The sequence below is a fragment of the Lampetra fluviatilis genome, chromosome 71, assembly GCF_964198595.1.
Source record: "Lampetra fluviatilis chromosome 71, kcLamFluv1.1, whole genome shotgun sequence".
NCBI classification, from domain to species: Eukaryota; Metazoa; Chordata; class Hyperoartia; order Petromyzontiformes; family Petromyzontidae; genus Lampetra; species Lampetra fluviatilis.
The window spans coordinates 4,129,120-4,155,948 of NC_136345.1; the positions used below are offsets into that span (position 1 = coordinate 4,129,120).

Consider the following 26,829-nt stretch of genomic DNA (forward strand, 5'->3'; position numbering starts at 1 on the left):
CCCTCGACAAGCCCCTCCCCCCTCCACAAGCTCCTCCCCCTCGACAAGCTCCTCCCCCTCGACAAGCCCCTCCCCTCCACAAGCTCCTCCCCCTCGACAAGCCCCTCCCCCTCGACAAGCTCCTCCCCCTCCACAAGCTCCTCCCCCTCGACAAGCTCCTCCCCCTCGACAAGCTCCTCCCCCTCGACAAGCTCCTCCCCCTCGACAAGCTCCTCCCCCCTCCACAAACTCCTCAACAAGCTCCTCCCCCTCCACAAGCTCCTCCCCCTCCACAAACTCCTCAACAAGCTCCTCCCCCTCGACAAGCTCCTCCCCCTCCACAAGCTCCTCGACAAGCTCCTCCCCCTCGACAAGCTCCTCCCCCTCGACTAGCTCCTCCCCCTCGACAAGCTCCTCCCCCTCGACAAGCTCCTCCCCCTCGACTAGCACCTCCCCCTTGACAAGCTCCTCCCCCTCCACAAGCTCCTCCCCCTCCACAAGCTCCTTCCCCTACACATACTCCTCGACAAGCTCCTCCCCCCTCCACAAGCTCCTCCCCCTCGACAAGCTCCTCCCCCTCGACAAGCTCCTCCCCCTCGACAAGCTCCTCCCCCTCGACAAGCTCCTCCCCCTCGACAAACTCCTCAACAAGCTCCTCCCCCTCGACAAGCTCCTCCCCCTCGACTAGCTCCTCCCCCTCGACAAACTCCTCAACAAGCTCCTCCCCCTCGACTAGCTCCTCCCCCTCGACAAGCTCCTCCCCCTCGACTAGCTCCTCCCCCTCGCCCCCTCTCACCTGGACTTTCCAGATGTTTTTGCTCTCCTTAGAGACCTGCTGCACCGTCTCGCCCATCAGCGCAATCAGCATGTTCATGAGCAGCACGAAGGTCAACACCACGTACGACACCTGACACACACACAGTGACACACACACACACAGTGACACACACACACACAGTGACACACACACACAGTGACACACACACACAGTGACACACACACACAGTGACACACACACACAGTGACACACACACAGTGACACACACACAGTGACACACACACACAGTGACACACACACACAGTGACACACACATACAGTGACACACACACAGTGACACACACACACAGTGACACACACACACAGTGACACACACACACAGTGACACACACACAGTGACACACACACAGTGACACACACACAGTGACACACACACACAGTGACACACACACAGTGACACACACACAGTGACACACACACACAGTGACACACACACAGTGACACACACACAGTGACACACACACAGTGACACACACACACAGTGACACACACACACAGTGACACACACATACAGTGACACACACACAGTGACACACACACACAGTGACACACACACACAGTGACACACACACACAGTGACACACACACACAGTGACACACACACACAGTGACACACACACACACAGTGACACACACACACACAGTGACACACACACACAGTGACACACACACACAGTGACACACACACACACAGTGACACACACACACACAGTGACACACACAGTGACACACACACACAGTGACACACACACACACAGTGACACACACACACACAGTGACACACACAGTGACACACACACACACAGTGACACACACACACACAGTGACACACACACAGTGACACACACACACAGTGACACACACACACACACTGACACACACACACAGTGACACACACAGTGACACACACACACAGTGACACACACTGACACAGTGACACACAGTGACACACACAGTGACACACACACACAGTGACACACACACAGTGACACACACACACACACACCTGGTAGACTAACTCACCTGTAGCAGCAGGAACACCTGCGGGTACAGAGACAGTCCGTACAGGTCCAGGTCTCCGATGCCGATGGTCAACTTGAAGAGCGCCATGACGGTCACGTTGAAGTGGTTGTACTGGGCACAGTCAGGGTTGGATGGACAGTCCTCAATCAGCGTCACCAGCGCTGCGGAGAGGGAGAGAGGTGGTGAGTGAGATGGTGAGTGAGTGAGATGGTGAGTGAGATGGTGAGTAGGTGAGTGAGTAGGTGAGTGAGTAGGTGAGTGAGTAGGTGAGTGAGTAGATGAGTGAGTAGGTGAGTAGGTGAGTGAGTAGGTGAGTGAGTAGGTGAGTGAGTAGGTGAGTAGGTGAGTGAGTAGGTGAGTGAGTAGGTGAGTGAGTAGGTGAGTAGGTGAGTGAGTAGGTGAGTGAGTGAGTGAGTAGGTGAGTAGGTGAGTGAGTAGGTGAGTGAGTGTATGAGTGAGTGAGTGTATGAGTGAGTAGGTGAGTGAGTAGGTGAGTGAGTAGGTGAGTGAGTAGGTGAGTGAGTAGGTGAGTGAGTAGGTGAGTGAGTAGGTGAGTAGGTGAGTGAGTAGGTGAGTGAGTATGTGAGTAGGTGAGTGAGTAGGTGAGTGAGTAGGTGAGTGAGTAGGTGAGTGAGTACGTGAGTGAGTAGGTGAGTGAGTAGGTGAGTAGGTGAGTGAGTAGGTGAGTGAGTAGGTGAGTAGGTGAGTGAGTAGGTGAGTGAGTAGGTGAGTAGGTGAGTGAGTAGGTGAGTGAGTAGGTGAGTGAGTGAGTGAGTGAGTAGGTGAGTGAGTAGGTGAGTGAGTAGGTGAGTGAGTAGGTGAGTAGGTGAGTGAGTAGGTGAGTGAGTAGGTGAGTGAGTACGTGAGTGAGTAGGTGAGTGAGTAGGTGAGTAGGTGAGTGAGTAGGTGAGTAGGTGAGTGAGTAGGTGAGTGAGTAGGTGAGTAGGTGAGTGAGTAGGTGAGTAGGTGAGTGAGTAGGTGAGTGAGTAGGTGAGTGAGTAGGTGAGTAGGTGAGTGAGTAGGTGAGTGAGTAGGTGAGTGAGTGAGTGAGTAGGTGAGTGAGTGTGTGAGTGAGTGTATGAGTGAGTGAGTGTATGAGTGAGTGAGTGAGTGTATGAGTGAGTAGGTGAGTGAGTGTATGAGTGAGTGAGTGTATGAGTGAGTGAGTGTGAGAGTGAGTAGGTGAGTGAGTAGGTGAGTGAGTGAGTGAGTAGGTGAGTGAGTGTATGAGTGAGTAGGTGAGTGAGTGTATGAGTGAGTGTATGAGTGAGTAGGTGAGTGAGTAGGTGAGTGAGTGAGTGAGTAGGTGAGTGAGTGTATGAGTGAGTAGGTGAGTGAGTGTATGAGTGAGTGAGTGAGTGTATGAGTGAGTGTATGAGTGAGTGTATGAGTGAGTAGGTGAGTGAGTAGGTGAGTGAGTGAGTGAGTAGGTGAGTGAGTGTATGAGTGAGTGAGTGTATGAGTGAGTGAGTGTATGAGTGAGTGTATGAGTGAGTGTATGAGTGAGTGTATGAGTGAGTAGGTGAGTGAGTAGGTGAGTGAGTGAGTGAGTAGGTGAGTGAGTGTATGAGTGAGTGAGTGTATGAGTGAGTGAGTGTATGAGTGAGTGAGTGAGTAGGTTAGTGAGTGAGTGAGTAGGTGAGTGAGTGAGTGAGTAGGTGAGTGAGTGAGTGAGTAGGTGAGTGAGTGTGAGAGTACCTGCAGCGTATCCCACCAGGAACAAAACGTAGACGAACAGAAACCGCAGAAGGTCCCGAAAGATAATCTGTAGTAGAGACAGAGGCACAGGTCCCCCAGGTAGCCTCTAGCAGGGCTGCAGGGGCAAGTGCTGCTAGTAGCACCACCTATGATGCACACACACATATAAAGCTCCCCCAGGTAGCCTCTAGCAGGGCTGCAGGGGCAAGTGCTGCTAGTAGCGAGTAGCAACCACCTATGAGAGACCCACAGACTCACCACCACACAGAGACCCACAGACTCACCACACAGAGACCCACAGACTCACCACCACACAGAGACCCACAGACTCACCACCACACAGAGACCCACAGACTCACCACCACACAGAGACCCACAGACTCACCACCACACAGAGACCCACAGACTCACCACCACACAGAGACCCACAGACTCACCACCACACAGAGACCCACAGACTCACCACCACACAGAGACCCACAGACTCACCACCACACAGAGACCCACAAACTCACCACCACACAGAGACCCACAGACTCACCACCACACAGAGACCCACAGACTCATCACCACACAGAGACCCACAGACTCACCACCACACAGAGACCCACAAACTCACCACCACACAGAGACCCACAGACTCACCACCACACAGAGACCCACAGACTCACCACCACACAGAGACCCACAGACTCACCACCACACAGAGACCCACAGACTCACCACCACACAGAGACCCACAGACTCACCACCACACAGAGACCCACAGACTCACCACCACACAGAGACCCACAGACTCACCACCACACAGAGACCCACAAACTCACCACCACACAGAGACCCACAGACTCACCACCACACAGAGACCCACAGACTCATCACCACACAGAGACCCACAGACTCACCACCACACAGAGACCCACAGACTCACCGCCACACAGAGACCCACAGACTCACCACCACACAGAGACCCACAGACTCACCACCACACAGAGACCCATAGACTCACCACCACACAGAGACCCATAGACTCACCACCACACAGAGACCCATAGACTCACCACCACACAGAGACCCATAGACTCATCACCACACAGAGACCCATAGACTCACCACCACACAGAGACCCATAGACTCACCACCACACAGAGACCCATAGACTCACCACCACACAGAGACCCATAGACTCACCACCACACAGAGACCCATAGACTCACCACCACACAGAGACCCATAGACTCATCACCACACAGAGACCCATAGACTCACCACCACACAGAGACCCATAGACTCACCACCACACAGAACCACAGACTAGCCATTACACAGAGACCCACAGACTCACCACCACACAGAGATCCATAGACTCACCACCACACAGAGATCCATAGACTCACCACCACCACACAGAGACCCACAGACTCATCACAGAGAGACCCACAGACTCACCACCACCACACAGAGAGACCCACAGACTCACCACATAGAGATCCACAGACTCACCACACACACACACAGAGAGACCCACAGACTCACCACATAGAGACCCACAGACTCACCACCACCACACACACAGAGAGACCCACAGACTCACCACCACCACACACACAGAGAGTCCCACAGACTCACCACCACCACACAGAGAGACCCACAGACTCACCACATAGAGACCCACAGACTCACCACCACCACACACACACAGAGACCCACAGACTCACCACCACCACACAGAGAGACCCACAGACTCACCACCACCACACACACAGAGAGACCCACAGACTCACCACATAGAGACCCACAGACTCACCACCACCACACACACAGAGAGACCCACAGACTCACCACCACCACACACACACAGAGACCCACAGACTCACCACCACCACACAGAGAGACCCACAGACTCACCACCACCACACACACACAGAGACCCACAGACTCACCACCACCACACAGAGAGACCCACAGACTCACCACCACCACACACACACAGAGACCCACAGACTCACCACCACCACACAGAGAGACCCACAGACTCACCACCACCACACACACACAGAGACCCACAGACTCACCACCACCAAACACACACAGAGACCCACAGACTCACCACCACCACACAGAGAGACCCACAGACTCACCACCACACACACAGAGACCCACAGACTCACCACCACACACAGAGAGACCCACAGACTCACCACCACCACACACACACAGAGACCCACAGACTCACCACCACCACACACACAGAGACCCACAGACTCACCACCACACACACACACACATAGAGACCCACAGACTCACCACACACACACACAGAGAGACCCACAGACTCACCACCACACACACACACACAGAGAGACCCACAGACTCACCACCACACACACACACACACAGAGACCCACAGACTCACCACACACACACACAGAGAGACCCACAGACTCACCACCACACACACACACACAGAGAGACCCACAGACTCACCACACACACACACATAGAGACCCACAGACTCACCACCACACACACACACACACAGAGACCCACAGACTCACCACACACACACACAGAGAGACCCACAGACTCACCACCACACACACACACACATAGAGACCCACAGACTCACCACACACACACACATAGAGACCCACAGACTCACCACCACCACACACACACACAGAGAGACCCACAGACTCACCACCACACACACACACACAGAGAGACCCACAGACTCACCACCACCACACAGAGAGACCCACAGACTCACCACACACACACAGAGAGACCCACAGACTCACCACCACACACACACACACAGAGACCCACAGACTCACCACACACACACACAGAGAGACCCACAGACCACCACACACACACACAGAGACCCACAGACTCACCACCACACACACACACACATAGAGACCCACAGACTCACCACACACACACACAGAGAGACCCACAGACTCACCACCACCACACACACAGAGAGACCCACAGACTCACCACCACCACACACACACAGAGACCCACAGACTCACCACCACCACACAGAGAGACCCACAGACTCACCACCACACAGAGACCCACAGACTCACCACCACCACACAGAGAGACCCACAGACGCACCACCACCACACACACACAGAGACCCACAGACTCACCACCACCACACAGAGAGACCCACAGACTCACCACCACCACACACACAGAGACCCACAGACTCACCACCACACACACACAGAGAGACCCACAGACTCACCACCACACAGAGACCCATAGACTCACCACCACACAGAGATCCATAGACTCACCACCACCACACAGAGACCCACAGACTCATCACAGAGAGACCCACAGACTCACCACCACCACACAGAGAGACCCACAGACTCACCACATAGAGACCCACAGACTCACCACCACCACACAGAGAGACCCACAGACTCACCACATAGAGACCCACAGACTCACCACCACACACAGAGACCCACAGACTCACCACCACACACAGAGAGACCCACAGACTCACCACCACCACACAGAGACCCACAGACTCACCACCACCACACAGAGAGACCCACAGACTCACCACCACCACACACAGACCCACATACTCACCACCACACACACACACACAGAGAGACCCACAGACTCACCACCACCACACACAGAGACCCACAGACTCACCACCACCACACACAGAGACCCACAGACTCACCACCACACACACACAGAGAGACCCACAGACTCACCACCACACAGAGACCCATAGACTCACCACCACACAGATATCCATAGACTCACCACCACCACACAGAGACCCACAGACTCATCACAGAGAGACCCACAGACTCACCACCACCACACAGAGAGACCCACAGACTCACCACATAGAGACCCACAGACTCACCACCACCACACAGAGACCCACAGACTCACCACCACCACACAGAGAGACCCACAGACTCACCACCACCACACACACGCAGAGACCCACAGACTCACCACCACACACAGAGAGACCCACAGACTCACCCCACAGAGACCCACAGACTCACCACCACCACACACACACAGAGACCCACAGACTCACCACCACCACACAGAGAGACCCACAGACTCACCCCACAGAGACCCACAGACTCACCACACACACACACACAGACCCACAGACTCACCACCACCACACACACACAGAGAGACCCACAGACTCACCACCACCACACACACAGAGAGAGACCCACAGACTCCCCACCACACAGAGACCCACAGACTCACCACCACCACACAGAGAGACCCACAGACTCACCACCACCACACAGAGAGACCCACAGACTCACCACCACCACACACACAGAGACCCACAGACTCACCACCACCACACACACACAGACCCACAGACTCACCACCACCACACACACACAGAGACCCACAGACTCACCACCACACACAGAGAGACCCACAGACTCACCACATAGAGACCCACAGACTCACCACCACCACACACACATAGAGACCCACAGACTCACCACCACCACACAGAGAGACCCACAGACTCACCCCACAGAGACCCACAGACTCACCACACACACACACACAGACCCACAGACTCACCACCACCACACACACACAGAGAGACCCACAGACTCACCACCACCACACACACAGAGAGAGACCCACAGACTCCCCACCACACAGAGACCCACAGACTCACCACCACACACACACAGAGAGACCCACAGACTCACCACCACCACACACAGAGACCCACAGACTCACCACCACCACACACACACACAGAGACCCACAGACTCACCACCACACACAGAGAGACCCACAGACTCACCACCACCACACACACACACAGAGACCCACAGACTCACCACCACACACACAGAGACCCACAGACTCACCACCACCACACACACACAGAGAGACCCACAGACTCACCACCACACACACACATAGAGACCCACAGACTCATCACGCATCATCGAAGCTGTCACCTTCTGCACCATGATGCTGTAGGTACCGATGAGTTTGATTCCGCGTGTGTAGTAGAGCGTGTTGATCCACCCCAGGACCAGTCCGAACACCATCACAGCGACGTAGACGCGAATGCCGGCCGCGTACATGCCCATGGAGATCAGAACCAGCACGGAGAAGATGAAACTGCGGGGGTTTGCAAAGGTGTGATGGTGAGTGTGTGTGTGGGTGTGTGGGTGTGTGTGTGTGTGCGTGTGGGTGTGTCTGTGTGTATCTATGTGTGTGTGTGTATGTGTGTGTGTGTGTATGTGTGTGTGGGTGTGTGTGTATGTGTGTGTGTCTGTGTGTGTGTGTGTGTCTGTGTGTGTGGGTGTGTGTATGTGTGAGTGTGTGTCTGTGTGTGTGTGTGTCTGTGTGTGTGTGTGTATCTGTGTGTGTGTGCGTGTCTGTGTGTGTGTATCTATGTGTGTGTGTATGTGTGTGTGTGCGTGTGTGTGTGGGTGTGTGTGTATCTACGTGTGTGTGTCTGTGTGTATATATGTGTGTGTGTCTGTGTGTGTGTGTGTCTGTGTGTGTATGTGTGCGTGTGTGTGTGCGTGTGTGTGTGTGTATCTATATGTGTGTATGTGTGTCTGTGTGTGTGTGTGTCTGTGTGTCTGTGTGTGTGTCTGTATGTGTGTGTGTGTGTGTGTGAGTGCGTGTGTGTGTGTGTCTGTGTATGTGTGTGTGTGTGTATGTGTGTGTGTATGTATGTGAGTGTGCGTGTGTGTGTGAGTGTGTGTGTGTGAGTGTGTGTACTTACAAGAGCAACTGGAACGAGCCATCCACAAGCATTGTCTGAAAACTGGGACAGTGTCTGAGACACAAATTCTTGACCTACACACGGACACACACACACACAGACAGATACATATAGACACACACACAGAGACACAGACACACACAGACACACACAGGTGCACACACAGACACAGACACACACACATAGATATACACACACACACAGACACACACACAGAGATACACACACAGACACACACACAGACACACACACACATAGACACACACACAGACACACACAGACAGACACACAGACAGACACACACACACAGTGTGTGTGTGTCTATGTGTGTGTGTCTGTGTGTGTGTGGGGAGTGGTGGGTGTAGTGGTTAGCGCTACGCTGCGCTACGAACCCGGCGACCCGGGTTCGATTCCCGCTCATGGCCCAATCATCTGAACCGGTCCCGGGCCTCCCCTAGGTCGACTCGGCCTCAAACGACTACCCGGTGCGGTGTGTAAACATCGCTAGCACTGGGGAGACAAAGGCGGCCGGGCGTGGTGCTGGCCACCCAGCCCCCCCTCGTGTGTAGCCGCAGTGCCGGTAGCCTTCACAGGTGCTGCTCGCTAACAGCACTTGCCCCCGCAGTCTGTTAAGCCTACGCGGGGGACCTTTGCCTGTACCTCCATCGCGAAGAGGAGTGCCGCTCCCAGCACCGTGATGATTTCTCCCGCCAGACGGAAGTAGTCGTGACGCGTCGAGTATTCCACCGTGAGCTGTGACGCACACAGACAAAGATGCCCCAGGTAGCCTCCAGCAGGGCTACAGGGCTGCAGGGGCAAGTGCTGCTAGCAGCACCACCTATGATGCACACACACACAGACAAAGCTCCCCCAGGTAGCCTCCAGCAGGGCTGCAGGGGCAAGTGCTGCTAGCAGCACCACCTATGATGCACACACACACAGACAAAGCTCCCCCAGGTAGCCTCCAGCAGGGCTGTAGGGGCATGTGCTGCTAGTAGCACCACCTATGATGCACACACACACAGACAAAGCTCCCCCAGGTAGCCTCTAGCAGGGCTGTAGGGGCAAGTGCTGCTAGTAGCACCACCTATGATGCACACACACACAGACAAAGCTCCCCCAGGTAGCCTCTAGCAGGGCTGCAGGGGCAAGTGCTGCTAGTAGCACCACCTATGATGCACACACAGACAAAGCTCCACCAGGTAGCCTCTAGCAGGGCTGCAGGGGCAAGTGCTGCTAGTAGCACCACCTATGATGCACACACACAGACAAAGCTCCCCCAGGTAGCCTCCAGCAGGGCTGCAGGGGCAAGTGCTGCTAGCAGCACCACCTATGATGCACACACACAGACAAAGCTCCCCCAGGTAGCCTCTAGCAGGGCTGTAGGGGCATGTGCTGCTAGTAGCACCACCTATGATGCACACACACACAGACAAAGCTCCCCCAGGTAGCCTCTAGCAGGGCTGCAGGGGCAAGTGCTGCTAGTAGCACCACCTATGATGCACACACAGACAAAGCTCCACCAGGTAGCCTCTAGCAGGGCTGCAGGGGCAAGTGCTGCTAGTAGCACCACCTATGATGCACACACACAGACAAAGCTCCCCCAGGTAGCCTCCAGCAGGGCTGCAGGGGCAAGTGCTGCTAGCAGCACCACCTATGATGCACACACACAGACAAAGCTCCCCCAGGTAGCCTCTAGCAGGGCTGTAGGGGCATGTGCTGCTAGTAGCACCACCTATGATGCACACACACACAGACAAAGCTCCCCCAGGTAGCCTCTAGCAGGGCTGCAGGGGCAAGTGCTGCTAGTAGCACCACCTATGATGCACACACACACAGACAAAGCTCCCCCAGGTAGCCTCTAGCAGGGCTGTAGGGGCAAGTGCTGCTAGTAGCACCACCTATGATGCACACACACACAGACAAAGCTCCCCCAGGTAGCCTCCAGCAGGGCTGCAGGGGCAAGTGCTGCTAGCAGCACCACCTATGATGCACACACACACAGACAAAGCTCCCCCAGGTAGCCTCTAGCAGGGCTGCAGGGGCAAGTGCTGCTAGTAGCACCACCTATGATGCACACACACAGACAAAGCTCCCCAGGTAGCCTCCAGCAGGGCTGCAGGGGCAAGTGCTGCTAGCAGCACCACCTATGATGCACACACACACAGACAAAGCTCCCCCAGGTAGCCTCTAGCAGGGCTACAGGGCTGCAGGGGCAAGTGCTGCTAGTATCACCACCTATGATGCACACACAGACAAAGCTCCCCCAGGTAGCCTCTAGCAGGGCTACAGGGCTGCAGGGGCAAGTGCTGCTAGCAGCACCACCTATGATGCACACACACACAGACAAAGCTCCCCCAGGTAGCCTCCAGCAGGGCTACAGGGCTGTAGGGGCAAGTGCTGCTAGTAGCACCACCTATGATGCACACACACACACAGACAAAGCTCCCCCAGGTAGCCTCTAGCAGGGCTGTAGGGGCAAGTGCTGCTAGTAGCACCACCTATGATGCACACACACACAGACAAAGCTCCCCCAGGTAGCCTCTAGCAGGGCTGTAGGGGCAAGTGCTGCTAGTAGCACCACCTATGATGCACACACACACAGACAAAGCTCCCCCAGGTAGCCTCCAGCAGGGCTGCAGGGGCAAGTGCTGCTAGCAGCACCACCTATGATGCACACACACACAGACAAAGCTCCCCCAGGTAGCCTCTAGCAGGGCTGTAGGGGCAAGTGCTGCTAGTAGCACCACCTATGATGCACACACACACAGACAAAGCTCCCCCAGGTAGCCTCCAGCAGGGCTGCAGGGGCAAGTGCTGCTAGTAGCAGCAGCACCACCTATGGTGGTAGGCGTTAGGCGTTAGGCGTTAGGTGGTACGTGTTAGGTGTTAGGTGTTAGGTGGTACGTGTTAGGTGGTACGTGTTAGGTGTTAGGTGGTACGTGTTATGTGGTACGTGTTATGTGGTACGTGTTAGGTGTTAGGCATTAGGCGTTATGTGCTAGGTGGTATGCGGTCGGTGCGTACCGTGGGCCCGGTGGGCCTGTAGTAGGCTACGAGTGTGAAGACGACCATGTAGGCGAGGTAGCAGGCCAGGCTCAGGTAGAAGAGGCAGCCGCCAAACTTCACCCACTTGTCCTCCAGCAGCTCGTGCAGGGGCTCCATGCTGAGCATCTCGTGACGGTTCTTAGTGGGTGGTGTGTGGGGGGGGGGTGGTGGGTGGGTGGGTGTTAGACCCCAACACTCAGTCACTCACTCACCCACTCAGCCACCCACTCACCCACTCACTCACCCACTCACTCACTCACACACTCACTCACTCACACACTCACTCACTCACACACTCACTCACTCACACACTCAGCCACTCACTCACCCACTCAGCCACTCACTCACCCACTCACCCACTCGCCCACTCGCCCACCTACTCACACACTCAGCCACTCACTCAGCCACTCACTCACTCACACACTCACTCACTCACACACTCAGCCACTCACTCACCCACCTACTCACACACTCAGCCACTCACTCACCCACTCACTCACTCACACACTCACTCACTCACTCACACACTCAGCCACTCACTCACCCACTTAGCCACTCACTCACCCACTCGCCCACTCGCCCACCTACTCACACACTCAGCCACTCACTCACTCACACACTCACTCACTCACACACTTAGCCACTCACCCACTCACTCACTCACACACTCACACACTCAGCCACTCACTCACTCACACACTCACTCACTCACTCACCCACTCACACACTCAGCCACTCACTCACCCACTCGCCCACTCGCCCACCTACTCACACACTCAGCCACTCACTCACCCACTCACTCACTCACACACTCAGCCACTCACTCACTCACTCACACACTGAGCCACCCACTCACACACTCACCCACCCACCCACTCACTCACCTACTCGCACACCCACTCACCCACCCACTCACTCACCCACCCACCCACCCACTCACCCACCCATTCACTCACTCACCCACTCACTCACTAACCCACCCACTCACCCACTCACCCACTCACCCACTCACCCACCCACTCACGGTCGGTTTTTGAGTGGGTGGGTGGGTCTGTCTCTGTCTCTCTCTCTCTCTCTGTGTCTCTCTCTCTCTGCCTCTGTGTGTGTCTCTGTCTCTCTCTCTCTCTGTCTCTCTCTCTGTCTCTCTCTCTGTCTCTCTCTCTCTCTGTCTCTCTCTGTCTCTCTGTCTCTCTCTGTCTCTCTCTCTCCAAGCCCACCTGGGTCTGTCCCCCGTTGACGATGATGGACAGCACCGAGCTGCTCTCGCCGAAGGTGTCGAGGCTGGACAGGTCGTAGAGGGACGAGAAGACGGGCCCGTAGGCCCAGTCGGTGAACTTGCGCGACAGGTGGCGCACGCGCGGGTCCGACACCTCGCGACGCAGCATGTGGCCAAAGATCTAGACGCGTGTACACACAGACACATACAGACACATACAGACACACACACAGACACACACACAGACACACACAGACATACAGACACACACAGACATACAGACACACACACACAGACACACAGACACACACAACAACAACAACCGCCATTCGCCACTAAGTGGCGGTGACGTCACCACGACGCTTGTGCCAGGCCATGTGCACCTTGAGGCCACGTGAAGTGTCGAACGCCCGCTGGCAGCAGGTCACGGGGCAGACCCAGGTGCCACACACACACAGACACACACACACGGACACACAAACACACACACACAGACACACACACACAGACACACAGACACACACAGACATACAGACACACACACACAGACACACACACACATGTAGAGGTGTAATTGTGTCGATGTGTAGAGGTGTAATTGTGTAGATGCATGGGCACGGATGGGAAACAAACACAAGGGGGCGTGGTCAGGGCCGTACACGGAGGAGGTGCTCACACTGACGTCCGCACCTGCATCCCCCACGGGGCCCTCCCCCCCCGGGGGCCGAGTGCTATAAAAGGTGGTGAGCCGGAGGGCTCGAGGTCGAGTGTATCAGCTCTAACCAGCGAAGACTGAAGACCAGCTAGCGTAGGCCCCGGAGCTCCCCTGGCTCGCTGTCCTTGTCAGGGCCGACCGGGGCAAGCCGGTGGCGTAACCCCGAGAGCCCAGACTGACGTTCTTGTAAGAGCCGGTCTGGAGACTCAGGGTGCCGGGATCCCAGCGTGACCAGGGCTGGGATAGGTAGCCTCCCCTAGCACCGTAGTGGAGGACTGGGGCGTAGGTCAGCGGGGTTAAATGTTGCGTCTCCCTGATAGACGAGTGAAGGGGACGATAACCCTTCAAGAGTTGTGTGCACCCGTTACTGTACACGAGTTGGTATTAATAAATAAGTGTGCCTCCGACCCCGTCGTCAAAGCCTCCTGAATACTTACTACACACACACACACAGACACACACAGACATACAGACACACACACACAGACACACACACACACACACAGAAACACACACAGACACACAACAACAACCGCCATTCGCCACTAAGTGGCGGTGACGTCACCACGACGCTTGTGCCAGGCCATGTGCACCTTGAGGCCACGTGAAGTGTCGAACGCCCGCTGGCAGGAGGTCACGGGGCAGACCCAGGTGCCACGGGTCGACTGACTGAGATGACCGAGATGACTGGCTGATGCACCACCTGTGCCCCCTACTGTGCCAACTTGTCATGCTTTAGCCACCCGGCGCTCCGCTCGTTGTTGTGAGCGTCGCTCCTCCGCCCTCCGTTGTTGTTGGAGGGCGACTGCCTCCAACTGCCCTGTAGCGTCCTTCACGAACCTCCTCCACAGAGGCCGATCTTAACACCGCTGGTACCAGTCATCGGCAAGTCCACTCAGCTCCACGTCCTCCTGTACCACATCACTCCATCTCTTCTCTAGCCCGTGCCGCGCCCGTTTAGCCCCCTAAATCTGGCCGAACAAAAGCTGTTTAGGCATGCGGTGGCTGGGCATGCGGGCTATGTGACCCAGCCAAAGCAGCCTTGTCTGCCGGAGGAGCTCACCGATGGGACTTTGCCCAGATCTTTCAAGGATTTGTGAGCTCCTCACACAATCCAGCCTGGTTAAACCCAGGATGGATCGTAGGCAGGCCAGCCTAAATGTTTCTAACTGGCGAAGATGCTCCATTAGGGGGGTCCACGATTCGCAAGCGTAGAGAAGAGAGGGAATGACCGTGGCCGAGAAGACCCGAAGCTTCGTGCGGAGCGACAGACCAGGTAGCTTCCACACAGCGTTACGCAACCGATGAAAAGGTCCTTAATGATCGTGAGCAGAGGGTCAGGGACTCCGAAAGCACGAAGAACAACCCAGAGCCCAGGCCTACTGATGGTATCATAGGCCTTGACCAGGTCAATAAAGCAGAGATGTAGGTCTTGTTGGAATTCCCTACACCTCTGCTGTAGCAGACGGACAGAAAATATGGCATCTGTGCAGGACCGCCCTTTCCTGAAACCGCATTGGGGCTCCGCAAGCCTCTCCTCAGCGTGCCTAGCAAGGCGATGTTGAATAATCCTTGCCAGGACCTTTCCCGGCACACTGAGGAGTGAGATGCCCCTGTAGTTGTTACAGTCTGTGCGGTCCCCCTTCTTAAAGAGGGGGGCCACCAGGGCATCCTTCAAATCCTGCAGAACCCGTCCAGTGGTCCAGACTGTTGTTATGATGTCGTGTAGGGCAGTCACACAGAGTGAGTGACTGGTTGAGTGAGTGACTGAGTGAGCGACTGGGTGAGTGGGCGAGTGAGTGAGTTGGTGAGTGAGTGAGTGAGTGGGTGACTGAGTGAGTGAGTGACTGGGTGAGCGACTGGGTGAGCGACTGAGTGAGTGGCTGGGTGAGTGACTGAGTGAGTGAGTGGCTGTGTGAGTGACTGGGTGAGTCAGTGGATGAGTGAGTGAGTGGGTGAGTGAGTGAGTGAGTGGGTGACTGACTGGGTGAGTGGGCGAGTGAGTGAGTGACTGGGTGAGTGACTGGGTAGGTGAATGACTGGGTGAGCGATTGAGTGAGTGAGTGCTGTGTGAGTGACTGAGTGAGTGAGTGAGTGGGTGAGTGATTGACTGGGTGAGTGACTGGGCGAGTGAGTGGGTGACTGAGCGAGTGACTGAGTGGCTGTGTGAGTGACTGGGCGCGTGAGTGAGTGAGTGGGTGAGTGACTGAGTGATTGAGTGGGTGAGTGAGTGAGTGGGTGGGCGAGTGACTGAGTGACTGGGTGGGTGACTGAGCGAGTGGGTGAGTGAGTGACTGGGTGAGTGAGTGAGTGGGTGAGTGACTGAGTGACTGAGTGAGTGAGTGGGTGACTGGGTGGGTGACTGAGCGAGTGGGTGAGCGACTCACCCCGATCTTGCCCATCTTGGCGGCCATCTTGAGTGGGGTGAGGCCGTCGTGATTGTTGACCGACTCCAAGTTGAAGCCCGGAAACTCACGGGCTGCCTGGGGGTGAGGGGGGGTGAGGGGGGGTGAGGGGGGGTGAGGGGGGGGGGGGGCAGGGGGGGGGGGGTGAGGGGGGGGTGAGGGGGGTGAGGGGGGGTGAGGGGGGGGGGCAGGGGGGGGGGGGTGAGGGGGGGTGAGTGGGGGGGCAGGGGGGGTGAGGGGGGGGGGGCAGGGGGGGGGGTGAGGGGGGAGTGAGGGGGGGAGTGAGGGGGGGGGTGATGGGGGGGTGAGGGGGGGGGCAGGGGGGGGTGAGGGGGGGGGCAGGGGGGGGTGAGGGGGGGTGAGGGGGGGGGGCAGGGGGGGGGTGAGGGGGGGGTGAGGGGGGGGGTGAGGGGGGGGTGAGGGGGGGGTGAGGGGGGGAGTGAGGGGGGGGGTGATGGGGGGGTGGAGATGATGATGGTGGTGATGGTGGTGGTGATGATGGTGACAGTGATGATGGTGGTGGTGGTGATGGTGGTGATGGTGGTGATGATGATGGTGGTGGTGATGGTGGTGATGGTGGTGATGGTGGTGGTGATGATGGTGATGATGGTAGTGATGGTGGTGGTGGTGTTGATGATGATAGCGATAGTGATGATGGTGGTAGTGATGATGGTGATGGTGATGATGATGATGGTAGTGATGATGATGATAGTGATGATGATAGTGATGGTGATGATGATGATAGTGATGATGATGATAGTGATGATGGTGATGATGGTTGACCTGCATGAGCAGGGCGCTGTACATCTTGGTGACGAAGCGCGTGTTCTCCTTGGTGTTGTCTGCCACCGCCACCAGGGCGTGTAGCACCGTGTTGCCTCGCGAGTCACAGCGGCGGAGATCAGCCACAACAACACCACCACCACCACCAGCACAACCAGCCACAACAACACCACCACCACCAACACCGCCACCACCACCAACACCACCACCACGCTCACCAACACCACCACCGCCACCACCACCACCACCACCACCACCGCCACCACCACCACCACCACAAGTCAAGAAATGCACCACGTCCGGCTGGTTGGTACAGGCGGCCAGGGAGAGTGGGAGCTCACCTAGAGAGGGGAGGGGAGGGGAGGGAGGACCACTATAGTCTCCATGACAACCGCGACAGTCTCCATGACAACCACCACGGTCTCCCTGACAACCGCCAAGCTCTCCCTGACAACCGCCAAGCTCTCCCTGACAACTGCCAAGCTCTCCCTGACAACCGCCAAGCTCTCCCTGACAACCGCCGCTGTCTCCATGACAACCGCTATAGTCTCCCTGACAACCGCCAAGCTCTCCCTGACAACCACCACTGTCTCCCTGACAACCGCCAAGCTCTCCCTGACAACCACCACGGTCTCCCTGACAACCGCCAAGCTCTCCCTGACAACCGCCTCGGTCTCCCCGACAACCGCCAAGCTCTCCCTGACAACCGCCAAGCTCTCCATGACAACCGCCACTCTCCCTGACAACCGCCTCGGTCTCCCCGACAACCGCCAAGCTCTCCCTGACAACCACCACTGTCTCCCTGACAACCGCCAAGCTCTCCCCGACAACCGCCAAGCTCTCCCTGACAACCGCCTCGGTCTCCCCGACAACCGCCAAGCTCTCCCTGACAACCACCACTGTCTCCCTGACAACCGCCAAGCCTCCCTGACAACCGCCTCGGTCTCCCCGACAACCGCCAAGCTCTCCCTGACAACCACCACTGTCTCCCTGACAACCGCCAAGCTCTCCCTGACAACCGCCAAGCTCTCCCTGACAACCGCCTCGGTCTCCCCGACAACCGCCAAGCTCTCCCTGACAACCACCACTGTCTCCCCGACAACCGCCAAGCTCTCCCTGACAACCACCAAGCTCTCCCTGACAACCGCCAAGCTCTCCCTGACAACCGCCTCGGTCTCCCCGACAACCGCCAAGCTCTCCCTGACAACCACCACTGTCTCCCTGACAACCGCCAAGCTCTCCCTGACAACCGCCTCGGTCTCCCGACAACCGCCACTCTCTCCCTGACAACCGCCAAGCTCTCCCTGACAACTGCCGCTGTCTCCATGACAACCGCCGTGGTCTCCCAGGGTTACCGAAGTAGAAGTATCCGCCCTCCTCCTTGGGCCTGAAGAACTTGCCCAGGGCCTGGGCGTGAAGGTCGGACCCCGCAGCCACCAGCAGGCGCACGTAGTGCAGGCAGCGGCGCTCTACAGCTACGTGGAGGGCTGTTTGACCTGGTGACACACACAGTGACACACAGTGACACACGCACACACAGTGACACACGCACACACAGTGACACACGCACACACAGTGACACACACACACACAGTGACACACACACACACACAGTGACACACACACACACACACAGTGACACACACACACACACAGTGACACACACACAGTGACACACACACAGTGACACACACACAGTGACACACACACACACAGTGACACACACACAGTGACACACACACAGTGACATACAGTGACACACACACACACACACACAGTGACACACACACACACACAGTGACACACACACAGTGACACACACACACACACAGTGACACACACACACACAGTGACACACACACACACACAGTGACACACACACACACACACAGTGACACACACACACACACAGTGACACACACACAGTGACACACACACAGTGACACACACACAGTGACACACACACACACAGTGACACACACACAGTGACACACACACAGTGACATACAGTGACACACACACACACACAGTGACACACACACACACACAGTGACACACACACAGTGACACACACACAGTGACACACACAGTGACACAGTGACACACACAGTGACACAGTGACACACACACGTAGTGACACACAGTGACACACACACAGTGACACACACACACAGTGACACACACACACAGTGACACACACAGTGACACACACACACAGTGACACACAGTGACACACACACACAGTGACACACACAGTGACACACACACACAGTGACACACACACACAGTGACACACAGTGACACACACACACGTAGTGCAGGCAGCGGCGCTCTACAGCCACGTGCAGCGCTGTTTGACCTGTACACACACAGACACAGTGACACACACACACAGTGACACACAGTGACACACAGTGACACACAGTGACACACACACAGTGACACACACACAGTGACACACACACAGTGACACACACACACACAGTGACACACACACACAGTGACACACACACACAGTGACACACACACACAGTGACACACACACACAGTGACACACACACACACACACACAGTGACACACACAGTGACACAGTGACACACACACAGTGACACACACAGTGACACAGTGACACACACACAGTGACACACAGTGACACACACACACAGTGACACTGACACACACACAGTGACACACAGTGACACACACAGTGACACACACACACAGTGACACACACACACAGTGACACACACACACACACAGTGACACACACACACACAGTGACACACACACACAGGCGGCGTTGATGAACTCGTGCAAGCAGCCCGTGTCACGCGCAGCCTCCAGTAGCAGTGGGATGGAGTCTAAGGGTGGAGTCTAAGGGTGGAGTGTGAGGGTGGAGTGAGGGTGGAGTGTAAGGGTGGAGTGTATGTGTGGAGTCCAAGGGTGGAGTCTAAGGGTGGAGTCTAAGGGTGGAGTGTAAGAGTGGAGTGAGGGTGGAGTGTAAGGGTGTTGTCTAAGGGTGTTGTGTGAGGGTGGAGTCTAAGGGTGGAGTCTAAGGGTGGAGTGTGAGGGTGGAGTCCTCCTCACCCTGGTAGTAGTCGTCCGTGTAGGCGGCGTTGACGAACTCGTGCAAGCAGCCCGTGTCACGCGCAGCCTCCAGTAGCAGCGGAATGGTGGAGTTGGTCTTGTCGGGGGCCAGGTTGAGTAGGCCCTTGAGCAGGCAAGTCTTGCCTGTGTCAGGCTCTGCTCACCCGGTGAGGGTGAGCGGGAGGGTGAGCGGGAGGGTGAGTGGGAGAGAGGGTGAGCGGGAGGGTGAGCGGGAGAGAGGGTGGGTGAGTGGGTGAGTGAGTGAGTGACTGAGTGAGTGAGCGAGTGACTGAGCGAGTGAGCGAGCGAGTGAGCGAGTGACTGAGCGAGTGACTGAGTGAGTGACTGAGTGAGTGAGCGAGTGACTGAGCGAGCGTACGAGTGACTGAATGATTGAGTGAGTGAGCGAGTGACTGAGCGAGCGTACGAGTGACTGAGCGAGTGAGTGGGTGGGTGAGTGGGTGAGTGGGTGAGTGACTGAGTGAGTGAGTCAGCGAGTGAGTGACTGAGTGAGTGACTGACTGAGTGAGTGACTGAGCGAGTGACTGACTGAGTGACTGAGCGAGTGAATGACCGAGTGACTGAGTGGGTGAGTGAGTGAATGACCGAGTGACTGAGCGAGTGACTGAGTGGGTGAGTGAGTGACTGAGCGAGCGGCTGAGCGAGCGAGCGACCGAGTGACTGACTGACTGAGTGAGTGACTGACTGAGAAAGCGAGTGACCGAGCAAGCGAGCAACCTTTGAACTCCTCAGCGGACATCTTCTTCCCGTTGAGCAGCAGGAAGTCACGGAGACCTCCCAGATCTTCGGCCGATCCGCGTGCGACAGCGTCGTGACTGAGCAGGTGAGTGAGTGAGTGAGCGAGTGAGTGACTGAGTGAGTGACTGAGTGAGTGACTGAGCGAGTGAATGAATGAGTGACTGAGCGAGTGACTGAGTGGGTGAGCGAGTGACTGAGCGAGTGGCTGAGCGAGCGAGTGAATGACCGAGTGACTGAGTGAGTGACTGAGTGACTGAGCAAGTGACTGAGTCAGTGATTAACTGAGTGACTGAGCGAGTGACTGAGCGAGTGAATGAGTGGGTGAGTGAGTGACTGAGCGAGCGAGCGAGTGAATGACCGAGTAACTGAGCGAGTGACTGAGTGGGTGAGTGAGTGAATGACTGAGTGAGCGAGCGAGCGAGCGAGCGACTGAGCGAGCGAGCGAGCGACTGACTGACTGAGTGACTGACTGAGCAAGCGAGCAAGCGAGCAACCTTTGAACTCCTCAGCGGACATCTTCTTCCCGTTGAGCAGCAAGAAGTCACGGAGACCTCCCAGATCCTCGGCCGATCCGCGTGCGACCGCGTCGAAGAGGACCTCTCGGTCGTAGTAGTCGCGGTGGTGGGCCCGACGGTACTTGGCCTCCTCTTCCTCCTCCTCCTCCTTCTCCGCTCCCCCCGTCGCTGTCCCACCCATCCTCCAGTCGCCACCGCCGCCCGCGTCCGAGCCCAGCGGAGTTGCCGTGAGGACACGCACACTCACGGGGCAGAGACGCGGGGGGCAGATGTTCACTACCTCGCCTGGTCTACAGGAGGTCTGTGTCTCTCTTATCATCATCATCATCACGGTGGCTAGGAGATGTTGACTACCTCGCCTGGTCTACAGGAGGTCTGTGTCTCTCTCATCATCATCATCATCACGGTGGCTATGAGATGTTGACTACCTGGCCTGGTCTACAGGAGGTCTGTGTCTCTCATCATCATCATCATCACGGTGGCTATGAGATGTTGACTACCTCGCCTGGTCTACAGGAGGTCTGTGTCTCTCTCATCATCATCATCATCACGGTGGCTATGAGATGTTAACTACCTTGCCTGGTATACAGGAGGTCTGTGTCTCTCTCATCATCATCATCACCACGGTGGCTATGAGATGTTGACTACCTGGCCTGGTCTACAGGAGGTCTGTGTCTCTCTCATCATCATCACGGTGGCTAGGAGATGTTGACTACCTCGCCTGGTCTACAGGAGGTCTGTGTCTCTCTCATCATCATGGTGGCTAGGAGATGTTGACTACCTCGCCTGGTCTACAGGAGGTCTGTGTCTCTCTCATCATCATCACGGTGGCTAGGAGATGTTGACTACCTCGCCTGGTCTACAGGAGGTCTGTGTCTCTCTCATCATCATCACGGTGGCTAGGAGATGTTGACTACCTCGCCTGGTCTACAGGAGGTCTGTGTCTCTCTCATCATCATGGTGGCTAGGAGATGTTGACTACCTCGCCTGGTCTACAGGAGGTCTGTGTCTCTCTCATCATCATGGTGGCTAGGAGATGTTGACTACCTCGCCTGGTCTACAAAAGGTCTGTGTCTCTCTCATCATCATCACGGTGGCTAGGAGATGTTGACTACCTCGCCTGGTCTACAGGAGGTCTGTGTCTCTCTCATCATCATCACGGTGGCTAGGAGATGTTGACTACCTCGTCTGGCCTACAGGAGGTCTGTGTCTCTCTCATCATCATCATCATCACGGTGGCTATGAGATGTTGACTACCTCGCCTGGTCTACAGGAGGTCTGTGTCTCTCTCATCATCATGGTGGCTATGAGATGTTGACTACCTCGCCTGGTCTACAGGAGGTCTGTGTCTCTCTCATCATCATCATCATCACGGTGGCTATGAGATGTTGACTACCTCGCCTGGTCTACAGGTGGTCTGTGTCTCTCTCATCATCATCACGGTGGCTATGAGATGTGGACTACCTCGCCTGGTCTACAGGAGGTCTGTGTCTCTCTCATCATCATTATCATCATCATCATCATCACGGTGGCTATGAGATGTTGACTACCTCGCCTGGTCTACAGGAGGTCTGTGTCTCTCTCATCATCATTATCATCATCATCACGGTGGCTAGGAGATGTTGACTACCTCGCCTGGTCTACAGGAGGTCTGTGTCTCTCTCATCATCATCATCATCACGGTGGCTAGGAGATGTTGACTACCTCGCCTGGTATACAGGAGGTCTGTGTCTCTCTCATCATCATCATCATCATCACGGTGGCTATGAGATGTTGACTACCTCGCCTGGTCTACAGGAGGTCTGTGTCTCTCTCATCATCATCACGGTTGCTAGGAGATGTTGACTACCTCGCCTGGTCTACAGGAGGTCTGTGTCTCTCTCATCATCATCATCATCACGGTGGCTTTGAGATGTTCACTACCTCGCCTGGTCTACAGGAGGTCTGTGTCTCTCTCATCATCATCACGGTTGCTAGGAGATGTTGACTACCTCGCCTGGTCTACAGGAGGTCTGTGTCTCTCTCATCATCATCACGGTGGCTATGAGATGTTGACTACCTCGCCTGGTCTACAGGAGGTCTGTGTCTCTCTCATCATCATCACGGTGGCTATGAGATGTTGACTACCTCGCCTGGTCTACAGGAGGTCTGTGTCTCTCTCATCATCATCATCACGGTGGCTATGAGATGTTGACTACCTCGCCTGGTCTACAGGAGGTCTGTGTCTCTCTCATCATCATCATCATCACGGTGGCTATGAGATGTTAACTACCTCGCCTGGTCTACAGGAGGTCTGTGTCTCTCTCATCATCATCACGGTTGCTAGGAGATGTTGACTACCTCGCCTGGTCTACAGGAGGTCTGTGTCTCTCTCATCATCATCATCATCACGGTGGCTTTGAGATGTTCACTACCTCGCCTGGTCTACAGGAGGTCTGTGTCTCTCTCATCATCATCACGGTTGCTAGGAGATGTTGACTACCTCGCCTGGTCTACAGGAGGTCTGTGTCTCTCTCATCATCATCACGGTGGCTATGAGATGTTGACTACCTCGCCTGGTCTACAGGAGGTCTGTGTCTCTCTCATCATCATCACGGTGGCTATGAGATGTTGACTACCTCGCCTGGTCTACAGGAGGTCTGTGTCTCTCTCATCATCATCATCACGGTGGCTATGAGATGTTGACTACCTCGCCTGGTCTACAGGAGGTCTGTGTCTCTCTCATCATCATCATCATCATCACGGTGGCTATGAGATGTTAACTACCTCACCTGGTTCGCAGGAGAAGATTTGTCCCTGTGTGTGCATCATAGGTGGTGCTACTAGCAGCACTTGCCCCTACAGCCCTGCAGCCCTGCTCGAGACTACCTGGGGGAGCTTTGTCTGTGTGTGTGCATCATAGGCGGCGCTACTCGCTACTAGCAGCACTTGCCCCTACAGCCCTGTAGCCCTGCTCGAGGCTACCTGGGGGACCTTTGTCTGTGTGGTGTGTGTAGTACATAGACACTGCTGCTACTAACAGCACTTGCCCCTGCAGCCCGGCTCGAGGCTACCTGGGGGAGCTTTGCCTGTGTGTGTACATCATAGGTGGTGCTACTAGCAGCACTTGCCCCTGCAGTCCTGCTCGAGGCTACCTGGGGGAGCTTTGCCTGTGTGTGTACATCATAGGTGGTGCTACTAGCAGCACTTGCCCCTGCAGCCCTGCTGGAGGCTACCTGGGGGAGCTTTGCCTGTGTGTGTACATCATAGGTGGTGCTACTAGCAGCACTTGCCCCTGCAGCCCTGCTGGAGGCTACCTGGGGGAGCTTTGTCTGTGTGTGTACATCATAGGTGGTGCTACTAGCAGCACTTGCCCCTGCAGCCCTGCTCGAGGCTACCTGGGGGAGCTTTGCCTGTGTGTGTACATCATAGGTGGTGCTACTAGCAGCACTTGCCCCTGCAGCCCTGCTCGAGGCTACCTGGGGGAGCTTTGCCTGTGTGTGTACATCATAGGTGGTGCTACTAGCAGCACTTGCCCCTGCAGCTCTGCTGGAGGCTACCTGGGGGAGCTTTGTCTGTGTGGTGTGTGTAGTACATAGACACTGCTACCACTAGCAGCACTTGCCCCTGCAGCCCTGCTGGAGGCTACCTGGGGGAGCTTTGCCTGTGTGGTGTGTGTAGTACATAGACACTGCTACCACTAGCAGCACTTGCCCCTGCAGCCCTGCTGGAGGCTACCTGGGGGAGCTTTGCCTGTGTGGTGTGTGTAGTACATAGACACTGCTACCACTAGCAGCACTTGCCCCTGCAGCCCTGCTGGAGGCTACCTGGGGGAGCTTTGCCTGTGTGGTGTGTGTAGTACATAGACACTGCTACCACTAACAGCACTTGCCCCTGCAGCCCTGCTGGAGGCTACCTGGGGGAGCTTTGTCTGTGTGGTGTGTGTAGTACATAGACACTGCTACCACTAACAGCACTTGCCCCTGCAGCCCTGCTGGAGGCTACCTGGGGGAGCTTTGCCTGTGTGGTGTGTGTAGTACATAGACACTGCTACCACTAACAGCACTTGCCCCTGCAGCCCTGCTCGAGGCTACCTGGGGGAGCTTTGCCTGTGTGGTGTGTGTAGTACATAGACACTGCTACCACTAACAGCACTTGCCCCTGCAGCCCTGCTGGAGGCTACCTGGGGGAGCTTTGTCTGTGTGGTGTGTGTAGTACATAGACACTGCTACCACTAACAGCACTTGCCCCTGCAGCCCTGCTCGAGGCTACCTGGGGGAGCTTTGCCTGTGCCTGTTGGGCTTGCCGGGCGAGTCACGTGGTGGAGTCTCCGCCGTCTCGTGCGAGGCCGCCGAGTAGAGGGAGTCCATTGGGGCCTTTGACCTCTGACCTCCGTAGGGGGTCACGTGGGAGTAAGTGGGAACGACCTGCACACAGTTACACACACAGACACACACACACACACAGACACACACACACAGTTACATACACACAGACACACAAACACGTACACACACAGACACACAGACACAAAGATCCCCCGTATAGCCTTAACAGACACACACACACAGACACACACTCACACACACAGACACACACACCCACACACATACACGATGCTCTCACCTTGAACGCCTCCGTCATTCGCGAGCGAAGACCCGAGGTGGTGGTGGTGGTGGGTGGCACACGTGGAGCATCTGCAGATCCACCTTCCACCTGATCCCTAGAATCCAGCTCATCACCACCACCACCACCGCCGCCACCACCACCGCCACCACCACCGCCACCACCACCGCCACCACCACCGCCACCACCACCGCCGCCACCGTCCTGATCGTCCATGGCAGTACAAGCTCTCTGCACTCGCTGTCTCTTCTTGTTTTGTTTCTTTTGCTGCTTCTGGACGTAGCGGTGGGATGGAGCTGCTGCTGCTGATGCTGCTGATGATGATTCGCTCTGGAGTTCTGTGCACGCACAGGAGAGACGGCTGGG

General features: G+C 56.0%; 1 protein-coding gene across 1 annotated transcript in view; it reads right to left on the reverse strand.

Moving 5' to 3' along the window:
- Positions 1 to 26,576, reverse strand: part of LOC144952980 (transient receptor potential cation channel subfamily V member 4-like) — a 41,631-nt gene extending 15,055 nt beyond the window's left edge. The window contains exons 1-16 of the mRNA XM_078883462.1: positions 26,464 to 26,576; positions 26,110 to 26,264; positions 21,838 to 22,100; positions 20,585 to 20,740; positions 18,852 to 18,992; positions 17,777 to 17,837; positions 17,497 to 17,638; positions 16,696 to 16,791; positions 13,595 to 13,774; positions 12,357 to 12,515; positions 9,990 to 10,082; positions 9,330 to 9,403; positions 8,548 to 8,713; positions 3,539 to 3,605; positions 1,841 to 2,001; positions 776 to 886 (exon numbers count right to left, since the gene is read on the reverse strand). Coding sequence (XP_078739588.1) covers positions 776 to 886; positions 1,841 to 2,001; positions 3,539 to 3,605; positions 8,548 to 8,713; positions 9,330 to 9,403; positions 9,990 to 10,082; positions 12,357 to 12,515; positions 13,595 to 13,774; positions 16,696 to 16,791; positions 17,497 to 17,638; positions 17,777 to 17,837; positions 18,852 to 18,992; positions 20,585 to 20,740; positions 21,838 to 22,100; positions 26,110 to 26,264; positions 26,464 to 26,481 — 2,043 coding nt within the window. The 5' untranslated portion in view covers positions 26,482 to 26,576. The remainder of the gene's footprint in view (positions 1 to 775; positions 887 to 1,840; positions 2,002 to 3,538; positions 3,606 to 8,547; positions 8,714 to 9,329; positions 9,404 to 9,989; positions 10,083 to 12,356; positions 12,516 to 13,594; positions 13,775 to 16,695; positions 16,792 to 17,496; positions 17,639 to 17,776; positions 17,838 to 18,851; positions 18,993 to 20,584; positions 20,741 to 21,837; positions 22,101 to 26,109; positions 26,265 to 26,463) is intronic.
- Positions 26,577 to 26,829: the final 253 nt, after the last annotated feature.